This window comes from Zonotrichia leucophrys, chromosome 4, assembly GCF_028769735.1.
Source record: "Zonotrichia leucophrys gambelii isolate GWCS_2022_RI chromosome 4, RI_Zleu_2.0, whole genome shotgun sequence".
In the NCBI taxonomy this organism is placed as follows: Eukaryota; Metazoa; Chordata; class Aves; order Passeriformes; family Passerellidae; genus Zonotrichia; species Zonotrichia leucophrys.
Genome location: NC_088173.1, coordinates 43,797,127 through 43,809,141, shown reverse-complemented (window position 1 = coordinate 43,809,141; position 12,015 = coordinate 43,797,127). Strand labels below are relative to the sequence as shown.

Below are 12,015 nucleotides of genomic sequence, written 5' to 3'. Positions count from 1 at the left end.
GTGAGATGCGTTGAGGCATTTAGGATTTGCCCAGGGGAGAGTAATGGCAAAGTCATACAAGCCAGGAGAATGAAGTTTTAAAAACTGCCCTTTAGGAAGGAATGCAGCATGAACTGGGAGACCTGTCTCCCTTTTCAATGCCATCTTCTGAGATGGATGAGAATTAGCTGCTTGGGTGGTTTTTTTCCTTTCTTTTTTAAATTGCTGGTTTATGCTGACCCAAGAAGTTGGTAAAGAAGTCAGTGAATTTGGGGAATTGTTCTTTATTTTTAATAGCACAGCATCTTTGTTGTCCAGTAACTTTGACCTCGAGCTGTGTTTACAGGAAGAGGCATTGGCCACTTTCAGCCCTGGGTGCAGAATTTGAACTCTCATAGTTTATAGGAGAGAGTGGTTGTTTAATTCATCCCTTGCATTCACGGCAAATTTGAATCTGACCTTTAAACGGAGTAATTTGGCTCAAGGTTTTTCTCTACTCCATTTCCTCCAGCCAGTTGCGTCTACGTATTCCAGTTAAAAATACTTTCCCTTCTTAGGGCATTTGTCCTAAGGGCATGTTCCCATGAGTCTCGAGATTTTTACCATTTATGATTTTCACAAAATCATGGAATCTTTTGGGTTGGAAAGGCTCTCTAAGATCAGAGTCCAACCATTCCCCCCAGCACTGCAAAGCCCACCACTGAAGTGTGATTCCAATTGCACATCTACTTGCCTTTTATATCCCTTTGGGAACTTTATATTAACCTTGGGTAGTTCAAATGAAAGTGCTGTCAAGATTGAAGTGCATTCCAGTTGATGTCTGACCTACTGAGAGTATTTCTTGAGCACCTCTCATTTTGTGCAATGAAAGCTTGCTCTATGTAAGTCTGCTAACGGATGTACTGACATGTGCACTCATGCTGTTTGAAAAATTCTAGATGATTTTCCCAAGAATTTACAAAATTGCTGCTCTTTGTTACTTTGTGGAACAGTGGTGAGTGCATCAGTGCAAGGCTAGGAATGATATTCTTTCCATTGCAAAAGTACTTTCTAGCAAGAAAATATGTTGATTCTGCAAATTTATCTTGTTTTCAGGAGATGAAACCAAGGCAGATCTATGCCCACAGCAGCAATGCATAAAACCAGGTACAAACCCTACAGAAGGCAGCTAAAGTAAGTGGTACAGACACTCACCATGTATGGTTTTAAGTATGTAAAAACGCACAGATAAAGTGGCTGTTCATTGCTGTGAAAACATGTATTCTACAGCGAGTCACCACAGAAAAATATACATTTCATCTGTGTTTTTTCCTCTTTAAATCAAAAAGGGCATGTTGTTCATAGAAAGTGCAGTGCCTCATCACTGATGGATGCACTGACAGACAAGGCTCAGTCAGTACCCGGGAAATAATCACTGCTGTGAATCTGCTGCTCTGTCCCAGAGGGGGAGGTGAATGCTTGAGACCTAGCAAGGACTGACACAAGCTGAAGCAAGCACTTCAACTGAGCCTCTGTACTTTGTAAAGAGAGATTTCTTTTAAAGGTGGTTATTAAGGCAGTGCAAGGTAATAAAAGCAAGCAACTCTTTCGCACAAATTCTTGAGGTACTTCCTCATATCCTTGTTACACTTTGTAAAGAAAAAAATCCCTAAATGTCGAAGCATTCAGGGGTGGTGAATGCACCCCACACTGGTGGGATGCCAAAGGGCACAGATCCCGGGGTGCCTTGCCCTGGGCGTGCCGGTTCACCCCGGCAGGAATCGAGGCCAGCAGCAGCGGCGATGCACCCGTGATGCTCTGTTGCCCAACCAGCGCTGCCTCCCAGCATTGCACAGACTTGTTGCTCCTACCGGCACCTGTGGGATGCAACGAGCCTGCCTTACAATGACCCCATTGATGCTGCAAGGCCTCTTGGAAAACTGGCTGTTAAGGTGCGTGCCAGCCTTACCCCAGGAGGCATCCTCCACGTGGAGGAGGGGATGGTGAAAGCCGCACGCGGGGATGCCGGATGCGAAATCAGGCACTGTGAAACAAAGCACATTACAGAAAGGTGAAACAAAGATGTGTCCGTGATACTTGTTTTCCACATATTCAGATCTGAAAGAGGAAATTCCAATGAATTGCTCCAATTGTGTCAGCGTTACTTGGTATCTGGGTACCGGTACAGGACTATAATTAAATGTTGCCCTTCAGAGGATAAATCATGCAGGAATTTAAGGGTAAAATTAATTATAAAGTGGAAGTTCTTCGGTGATGCTGCTTTTTAAGGCATCTGTAAGCCCACACACAGAAACAGGTTGCTAATAATTGCAATTCCTTCCTTTACTCATTATGATCCCTGAAAGAGCAGACAATAAAATCCTTAATAAGGGGGATCAGCACAAATTAAGGAAGCAACAAAAACAGTCATGCGGCATCAAAAAAGACACCATCTACATGGCATGACTCATTAGAGGGGAAAAAAGGGGACTTAGAAAAAGATTCCAACTGTATCATGAAACACTTGCTGGGGAGGGCATCCTTCTAAATGCTACTTTCACACCGAGCTTTATTACTTTATCTTGCCAACTCTCATACCACTTAGGTAATTAATAAGTGGTGCTGACACACAATTCTGTAGCAACACACTGCCTTTTTTCACTTCAGTATCTCCATGCCACTGTAAACCTAAGAAAATGATCCGAAAATAAGGAGTATTATTAGTTAGTACCAGATCTATTGCAGCCCCCTGAATGAATGTCTTCACTCCTTAGAACTGCATTCTGAACATAGAGTTGTGGAATATGGAATTCTGCAGTGTCCAGTATATCTGCATTCTGCAGTATCTGCAGTATATCTTCTACAGCTACCTCTCTTCAATATTAGTATCAATAACTGCTTATAAAACAGAGAAACTAGGGACACTTGAGTTACCAGCTGGTGCAGTGCAGCTCAGTGTCAATTCTCGGATTCCTTTCAGTGTGAGATAGGCTTATCAGTGCCACAATAAACTGGGTATCGATGTGCCTTTATGGAGAGCGGTAAGGCAGGGAAAGATGATTTCTCCTTTAAAAGGAAAAGGAGTAAACCATCATTGCTCTCAGCAGCTTGTTGAGATGAAACACACTTCACATTTTAGGCAAATGCGTGCAGTAGGGATTTGGTGGATGGGATCCCTCGCTCACCTGATGTTGGGATGTAACTGCTGAATGAGGTCTTGCCTAATATAGCAACAGAGTGCGTGGGCTTCAACAGCAGGCTTGAAAGGAATTTTTTAAAAAGTAGCTGTTGGCTGCTCTTTCAAGGATCTTATAACTGATAGAGATGTTGCTTCCAGGAACTGCCTGGACTGTGGTGCTGTTGGGCTGTGGTGAGCCAGGGGCTGGAGGGGAAACATGGCAAACACATCCCCTGAGCTCAAGACCATTGTGGCCAGCCCAGGTGCCAGGTGAGGTGCTGGCATTCCTGGTACCTGTGCTGTAACCTAATAAGCCATTTCTGCCCCTAGCTCCGGAGTTCCCTGGCAGCTGCTGAGGGTCACTTCAGAAATGCCAGGAAGTGGGAGATTTGCCCAGCAAGTTTCCAGCTGCCCACCCTGGGGTGTTTCCCAACCCTTGGTTTAGGCACAGGTGCTGTTCATGGCAACGCAATGACCCAGTGGTCCCTTGTGTGCTGGCAGGGGCTACCTGGGCAGCTGGCTCTGGGTCTGCAGGGCCTCTTTCCATTTCAAAGAATCCAGGATGGATGCTTTGAAAGCAAGCAGAGGCAGCGGTCCCGAGGTTGTGCCGTAGGCATCCACAGCCCCGGGAAGTCAGCGCATGGGCTAGACTGCTCAGAGGGCTCGAGTAATTTTACGGCCCCAGGTACTATTTGCAGTGCTACTTGCTGGAACCAGGGACACCTAATGTACCCGGGCACCAGCCGACGGCCGGAGTGGGCAGAGCTGCCCCCTGCTCCGGGCAAATGGCTGGGACAAGCCGGGCCGGGGATGCTGTCGCTGCCCACGGTCGGGGCACGGCCCGCGGGCAGAGCAGGGGGCGGCCGAGGGCGGGGGGCAGGAAGCGTGGAGGCCGAGCCGAGCCGCTGCCCCGGCCGGGCGGTGTCAGCGGTGTCACTGCAGCGGGCTCCGCCTCTCCGTGGGCACATAAAAGTGCTGCCGGCCGGCCGGGCGATTGCACAGCGCTGCGCCGCTCCTGCCGCCGCCGCCGCCTCCTTCCCTGCCGCCTCCTTCCCTGCCACCTCCTTCCGTGCCGCCTCCTTCCCTGCCGCCTCCTCTGCTCCCCGGGCACCGAGGGCGATGGACGCCGGCTGCCTGTGGGCCCGCAGCCTGCTGCTCTTCCTCGGTAAGCGGCGAGGTCCCCGTTCCCGCGGGCAAGGGCTGGGAGGGCATCGGGTGCTGCGTCCTGGGGCTGGGGCATTCTTTGGCTGCTGGGATATCTGCGTCAGAGCATAACGTTCAGGTTGCCTTCAGGTGAGGCTGATGCGTTTCTCTCCGAGATGAAGTCCCGGGCGCTGACAGGTGTACCCGGGTGGATTGTATGAGCTGAGGAGTGGAGCACACAGCACACTGTGGTGTATTCTTACAGGATGTTTTGTTGCTTATGCGATGCCCAGGTGTGTCCTGTGACTGAGTGAAGGTGGACATTCTTTCCCTTCTCACCAGCTCTGCTCTCAGTGCAATCTTTTCACTTTCACCTTGACCTGTCCTGTTTGTAGCCTGGTCCTGCTGCCTTTTCCCGGGCCATGCTCTGGGTGAGTTCAGTGGGTGAATCCTCACAGCAGCAGAGACTTCCTGATCATAACAAAACAGGTTGTGGCCTCCTTCTGCTTGACACTTCTCCACCTCCTCGCTGGGAGTGTGTTACTCCATTGTATGACATAAGCTACCTGAAAGTCTCAAGTGAACACGTGTATCCTTAGAACATCAAGAGTCCTGGGGCCTGGGTGTGCTGTGATGCAAGAGCTGATCCTTGTCACACACCTCCATGGGGTGCTGGCAGTGACAGGTGATGACTGCTGAGAGCTGACCCTGCTGGGCAACTTGAGCTCTGTGGGCAGCAGGTCCTGAGACCTGGCACACTCACACCTTGCTTTAATAACAAAGCAGGTTCTCACACTCAGGAGATTGGGCTCGAGGTCGTAGTTGATGGACAAACTCAGTTCCCAACACTTCTCTTTTGGGACGGATGTTTTCCTCCCCTTCTGAGCCCACTGCAGTATGAGTTTGTGTCTTTCCTCTTAGCTGGGTCTTTCCATAACAATTGATGGAGCAGCTGCTGCACAGCATCTCAGTTGTCAGGACAGCAGGCTAAACGTCTTGTAGTCTGTGAGTCAGCCATGCTTTGCACAAAAATTACACTGGTAGGAACTGGTATGTCTTCATGGATCTGTATATGAATTTCTTTGTTTCCGGGGCAGGCACAACATCTAATAGTAAGGGATGGGTTAGTCATAGCTAGGTGCCATCATAACAGCTGCTATGAGCACTTTACTGCCTTCCCCTCCCAGAGCAGGACTGTAAGCAGAACTTGGTGCTTCTGGGAAGACTGGCACTGGTGTTATGCCAGACTGGAGGAGGTTCCCTGCTGAATGGCTGAAGCCGTACTGAAGTGACAGTCTCCTTGCCAGGTTCATTTCCTGGCTATGGTGGGCTTGGAGACAGCAGCAAGGGAGTGGTGAGATAGAGATGTCTCTCGCTCCTGAGGGGACACGGTGCTATGCCAGCCACATGTGGATGTGGTGATGGTGGGGACAAGCTGGGGACCTGCCTTTTGTGGGAGTTGTTGCAGGAGCCTCGGCACTGATCCCCTTGTGCTCCCTGTAATGCCCACTCAGAGGGGAAGGCAGGAGTTGGACCTCGGACTCACTGGACAGTTCCAGGACCTGCTGTCCCTATGTTTTCCTGTGTCACATTCTCCTGGCTCTCAGCAAACTGGCTCAGCATAAAGGCTGCTGCATCTGAGGATGGGGCAAGTGTTAGTGGCCGATGTGTCTGGCTGGAAGTCATAAGGGATTGCTGCTTTTGTGGCATAGGGACCTCAGCCCCACGCAGGAGGTGGGAAGCAGTGTGGCTGAGGCACAGGGGCAGCGCCTGAGTAAGATCACTGGTGTGTAGGTCTCCAGAGGGATGGGAGCACTACTGGGATGATGGGGTGCACATAACTGCATTATCTCTGCCCAAGGGTAAGTCCTGGCACGATGGTGAAGATGATCCTGTGGGCCTGTAGCAGTTTTGGAGCACCAGTTTTCCCATGATAGACTGGTATTTCCAGGGCTGCCTTAGAGCTGCTGTGACCTGATCCTGGACATCCACAGCTGTGAGTCTGTGGCTCTGGAATTAAACAGTGGTAGTAGGGATGCTCACAAAGCCAGTGGGACAGACTGGGTAGCTTCCATGTTCCCGCTTGGTTTGCCCAAAGAAGACAGAAGACAGTGAAGACATCCCCTGGATATCCAAAATCAAGTGGTAGGGATGCACCTTGGTCTGTCTTTGCAGTTAAAAAGGGCTGAGATCCTTCAGGTATGTGTCACCTGGGCACCTCTACTTTGGAAGTGCAGCCCATGGGGAGGGTATAGGTGCTGCTGCAGTGGCAGAGAGACCATAGAGATGCCAAATGGGAGGTAGCACCATTCAGGTGAATTAGTACAGGACTGGCAATCTCAGTGACAGACAAAGGCAACTCAAATAATGATTGAGCTCTCAGAAACTTGACAGTTCCCCAAGTATAAATCCTCCACAGAGCAGTCCTCAGTTGAGTGTATCTTGCCTGTGCATCCTTCATCCTTGGCAGTCATCCTGCCACTGGAAACTACGGCTGGCTCACAGTGGGCAAACTGATGATTAAGCCTTGTAGGTAATCTCTGATGGAGATTGCAGGAAATGAAGGCATTTGGTCACTGGCCCTTATTTTCCTTTCTTCCCTCATGGAAGGACAAGTAAGCAGCAGCAACATTATTCCTGTTCCAATGAGTGCTGTCAGTGTGAACCTTGCAGGAATATCTGTGAAGCTGGATGGGATTATGATGTAGGAATACAATTTGTAACACTCACATTAATGCAAGACACAGACGAAAATCCACCACCTAATTACTCTTATCTTGTACCCTGTGTTTGCTTAATGAACAGTGAAGGAATAAAAATATAACCTCTCCCAGGTGCTGTGTTTAGTATGCATCATCTGATAAATATCCTGGGAAAGGCTCTCCTTTGCCAGGGCTGTGTGCGAATCCCTTATCCTCCCGGTGATGTCAGAGGGGAAATATGTGCACGGGGGAAAGGGCAAAACAGAGCAGTGCAGAACAGGAAGAACTTTGCCCAAAAGCAGCAAATACTGCTGGGTGTCAGCAAATATCCACACCTGCAGTCCAGCCTTTCCGGCCCTGCAGTCTGCAATCAGGTGGAGGAGGCACCTGCACATGGCTGGGACTGGGAAAGCCCTTGGGCAGTGTTGGAGGAGGAGGTTATTTTTAATTTGTGCCCCATAGATGTCTGAGTTGTAGCCTTTAACTGGAAAGCCATGCTCCTTTCTGGAGCCAAGAGGAGAGGTAACCTGTCTCTTCCATGGACCTTTTGGTTGGAGTTTTCTCAAATGTGAAAGCCAGGTTCTGCTAAGTCTCCAGCTGAGAACTCCAGCTTAAAAAGCAGCTGCTGGTGTTATGCCCAGGTCAAGGAAGCGAGCAAACTGTGACAGAAATGTGTAGGCTGCATGAGATCCTCAGCTGGCTTAATCCATCTGCTTAACAAGTGGGTATCTCAGGTACCTCTGGCAGGTGTAGCCTTGACTTTTTTTCATTTCTGTCTTAAATTCTTTCTGTGACATGATGTGTCCTTAGTCGGACACTGCTGTCTTGTACCGTAGCTCCTCCCTTACAAGGGAGCAGCTTAGTCCATGGAGCACTCCTCAAATGTCCCCCTAGGCCCTGGGAAGAAGAACTGGCTTGCTAAATCTTTTTCCAGCATCTTTTGGGACCCCACGTCCCTGGGCTGCCTGTCTGACAGCTGGTGGCTCTCCTTTTACACACTTGAACTTATGTTTTAGCAACTCAGATGGGCCTCACAGAGATGTTAAACTGCTGCTGCTGAGGCAATCTACAGTGAGCACACTGCTGCTTAAAAAAAGAAAATCCCACCCTGAAAGTAAACTTGCATGTCCTGCCCCATTGGAAGTAAAGGCAGGTCCTGCTGAGTCATGCCAGTAGGAGGCACAGGAGTCTCCAGCTGGTGCAGGTGCTGGCATCATGGACCTGTTACTGTTGCTCTGGCTCTGGGGGACCTGGGCTTTGTTCTTTCTTCTAGAGCTTGGTGGAAATCTGGTTTATTAGCTTTGCAGAGGGAGGTAAGAAGGAGGAATGATGTTTTTAAAAATGCAAACACAGGAAGAGGCCCCATCCCTCTTAGATATTCCAGCTGCTTTGGTGTGTAGCTGGAATGAAGGATAAAGGAAGCCTACCTATCACCCAGAAGTAGATGAGGTGCCGGAAACCCATAAATTACCACTGCTAGATTTAACCCTGAGATGTAATGACACTTTCTAATAACTGGAGTTGAATTAGAATGATCGGGAAATTATGGAGGCACACTCCCTCCATTAGACATGCATGACCTGACAAGTTAATAGAGGCAAACAGCCCAAAGACACAAATTACAGACTTCCGTGGAATGGGGCTGATGACTAAGCAGTTCATGAGCAGGTTAATTTGTGACCACAGCAGGAGTTTTAGCCAGGTGGATTTCATGGCCAGCCAGGTCAGATATTCACTATTCCTCATGGACTCACTGTAAAACTACAGGCACCTGTGCTGGCTTTCCAATCCTGCTTGCAAATGTTCATTTAACTACTGGAACAGCTGAAAGCTGTGCCTGTTTCTTCTGGTATTCTGCTAGGTAACAGTGGCCCAGGGTCCATAAAGTGGTCAGTAACCTCTCCAAGCCCATGGGCAGATGAGGAGTGTTTGGTATCTCATGTTAGTGGCTTTGCAAGCGGGCCTTTCAGCAAGGAACTTCCAAAGGAGTGTCAGTGCAGGAACTGTCCAGCCCTTCAGCTGTCTTCAGCAAGGAGAGGGCTGAGCAAGTTCTTTGCTGGTAAAGAGCAGCTTTTGTGTTAAGCCTACCTGGAGCAGTTTGTGGTCTCTGAAGCCAGTGGTGGGGTGCTGAACCTGGCTCAGCACTGACCTGGTGTGCTCAGTCACCAGCTGCACTGACTTGCAGATTCCTAGGAAATTCTCTTCCTGTGGGCTGTTGTGAGTCAAGGATATCTTGATTTTGATCAGCAAAAGGACTCCTCCTGTGATGAGTGCTGGACTGTCATGCCTAATTGTGGAAGCCTGGCTATTTCCCTTGCACAGGTGCCATGCCAGACCAGTCAGAAACCTAACATAATCATCAAATGGCCTAATTCCTGCCTCTCCCCATAATCTCTCCAAGCCTGTTCCTGCCCAGTTTCACTCACAGTGAGGGCGAGAGGTGGTCACAGACACCAGGTTTCTGTTGAATCTTTTTGTTCTGCATTATAAGTTTGCATTTCAGAGATGTTTCTTTCGGCTGCCGTATATAATGTAGGCAGCACATCACTCAGACCTGTAGTTTTTCAGCTTTCAACCACAGGTCTTTCCCACCATGATGAGAAGCTTCTGTTCTTCTTGCATTAATTACTACAGCAGCTTAAACACTTAACTCAAAATACATCTAGTTTTGACTGCTGTTTTTATTGTCTTTTAGGTTACCTATTGCAAGCAGTCCTGGGCACAACAGTGATCCCATTATGTGGGCCTGGTGAAATGGAGAACTGCACAACAGCACTCAGTAAGTACTGCACAGCTCTGTGTAAATACCAGGTCTTTGGTTCCCATCTTACTTGGGCTGGCAGCCTCACTGAGGTGCCCTTGGGAGTCATTTTTCTCTGAGCAGCATTGCCCACATCCTGAGGCGCTAACGAAATATCTTTGCAGTCCAGACAGAGAACAGCCCACGTGTGGCCCAAGTTGGGATAACAAGATGCAAGCCTGAAATGAAGGACTACTGCTTCCATGGGCAGTGTGTGTACATCGTGGACTTGGATGAGCACTACTGCAGGTATGGACAGGCCCCACTCATCCTGCAGGTCTCCCTGGGGTGGGCTTTGAGGTGGACTTTGCTCTGGCTGCCATTGACACTTAGCTGAAACAGCAATCCAGCCAAGTATTAAATGCTCACAAGAAAGTGAAGAGGAGCACCACATCTGTAATGCTCAGCTGCATTTAAAGCAGTGTTAAGCACATGTGCTGCCTCCAGTGATCTCTGTGAGAGTCTCAGACACCTGAAATTAGTGACCAACCCAGCTTAGACTTGGGACATTCTTTCTGATATGCTTCCCTGTCCATCTGTATTTATACTAGTATGAGATCCAGAGCTCAGGCACAGCACCAAGGTCTCTCCTTTGATCCAACCTATGAAATAAAGATGCTTTAGGCATTTTTAGCGGTATTGCTCGTTTACCTGAACAATTTGCAGTCGTCTCTAGGGCCACGTGGCCTTGAGTTACATCAGTTTAAGTGTTTGGTCCCTGAGGAAACAGCAGGCCAGCAACCTGGGATGCTCTGTGAGCTGCTGAGGTGTAACTCCGGTGCTGCATGTGTGACTGTGCCTCTGTCCCCTCAGGTGTGACGTGGGTTTCTCGGGGGTCCGCTGTGTGCACTCGGAGCTGGTGCGGCAGCCCCTCAGCAAGGAGTATGTGGCGCTGACCGTCATCGTGGTCCTGCTCTTCCTCGCTGCCCTCTCCCTCGCCGCCTACTACGTCTGCAGAAGGTGAGACTCGTGCTCCTGGTGGCTCAGGAGGCTGGGCCAGCTGGGGGTGGCAGGCATCCTCTGAGCCCCCGGGTAGCCTGGAGCAGCTCACTCTCCGGGCAGTTCCGCACACAGCCCCGCTCAGCTGCGCCTGAGGCGCTTAGGGCAGGCAGCGTGCTGGCAGCGTGGCACAGGCCCGGCTGCAGGCCAGGCAGCAGCACTCCCAGTGCCTGTTCACTCTGGGGCTCTGTAGGCTGGTTCCTATCTGGCTTAAAGGGTGTGTTGAGCTCAAGCAGAGAGCAGACAGGGAGTAGGGAAATTCTAGTTCTTTCATTGGTAATGCCATTCCCTCAGACATCAGGGGCAGAAGAGCAGCTGGATTTCTGTCAGCTGATTTGTTGATCTGGTAGGTTATTGTGAGTGTGACATTATGAGCACTGCCTTATCAGCTTTACCATGGAGGACAGTACTCTTCTCCATGAACAGATCCAAAGCAGCAGGAATCCTTCTCCAGCCTAAAAACTAATGGTAAGCATTTGTCAGAGAGCTAAGGAGATGGAACAAGTCCAGAAGGAGAGCTCAGCTTCCCAGATCTGGTAGGCAGCTAGATGGTAACCAGCAGGATTTCTCAAAGACAAGCCTAGTACCAGCAGGAAGACTTTAATGCAGATGTGGAATTGTCAGTGAAGGGTCAAGAAAGGAGACTGCATTCAAATGAAGTCAGACCTGGAAATGAGCACAGAGAGAGCCCAGCTGCTAGAGATTTTAAACAAATGTGAGGAGCTGGTACAGCTTTTTTCCTTCTTTCCTTTGCTCCCACTCCCCATCACTCCCCAAAAGCAACTGGCTTTCCAGAACTGACATTTCTGTCTTCTACTCCAGGTACCGCAGCAAGAGGAGACAGACAAACGCCAGTGAATACAAGGAAGTTGGTGCCCTATAGGAGAAGCTGTGGCTTCCTGCAGTGTTCAGTTCATCTGGATGGACTCAGCGCCTACACGTCTATTTAAATGTTATTTTTGTTAATAATATTTACAATATTTATAACCTTTAAAAAATTTCAATTGTTTGGTGATTCAATAAGCATAGGTCAAGCGTTTTATGTTCAGTATTTTATTTTTTTATTAAATAATATTTCCTAAAGGGAATCCCACCTAGGTGGTTCTTTGGGATAGAGATATATTTTTATAAAAACTCATCTTCTTGCTCTGGAGAGAAGAATTTTATATTTATTCTTGTGAATATACTCAAAGCAATTGTATTCCTTGAAATAAAACTTCTAGACAAAGCCAAAA

The 12,015-nt window shown here is 48.9% G+C and overlaps 1 protein-coding gene across 4 annotated transcripts in view; it reads left to right on the top strand.

Annotated features, from left to right (window-relative positions):
• Positions 1 to 12,015, top strand: part of EREG (epiregulin) — a 27,799-nt gene extending 15,784 nt beyond the window's left edge. For 3 of the 4 annotated variants that reach the window (XM_064711500.1, XM_064711498.1, XM_064711499.1), the window contains exons 3-6: positions 9,677 to 9,760; positions 9,907 to 10,030; positions 10,595 to 10,741; positions 11,603 to 12,015. In XM_064711500.1, coding sequence (XP_064567570.1) covers positions 9,677 to 9,760; positions 9,907 to 10,030; positions 10,595 to 10,741; positions 11,603 to 11,663 — 416 coding nt within the window. In that variant the 3' untranslated portion in view covers positions 11,664 to 12,015. Of the gene's footprint in view, positions 1 to 4,044; positions 4,302 to 9,676; positions 9,761 to 9,906; positions 10,031 to 10,594; positions 10,742 to 11,602 lie in introns of those variants that run through there. The other variant, XM_064711501.1, reaches the window with a different exon arrangement.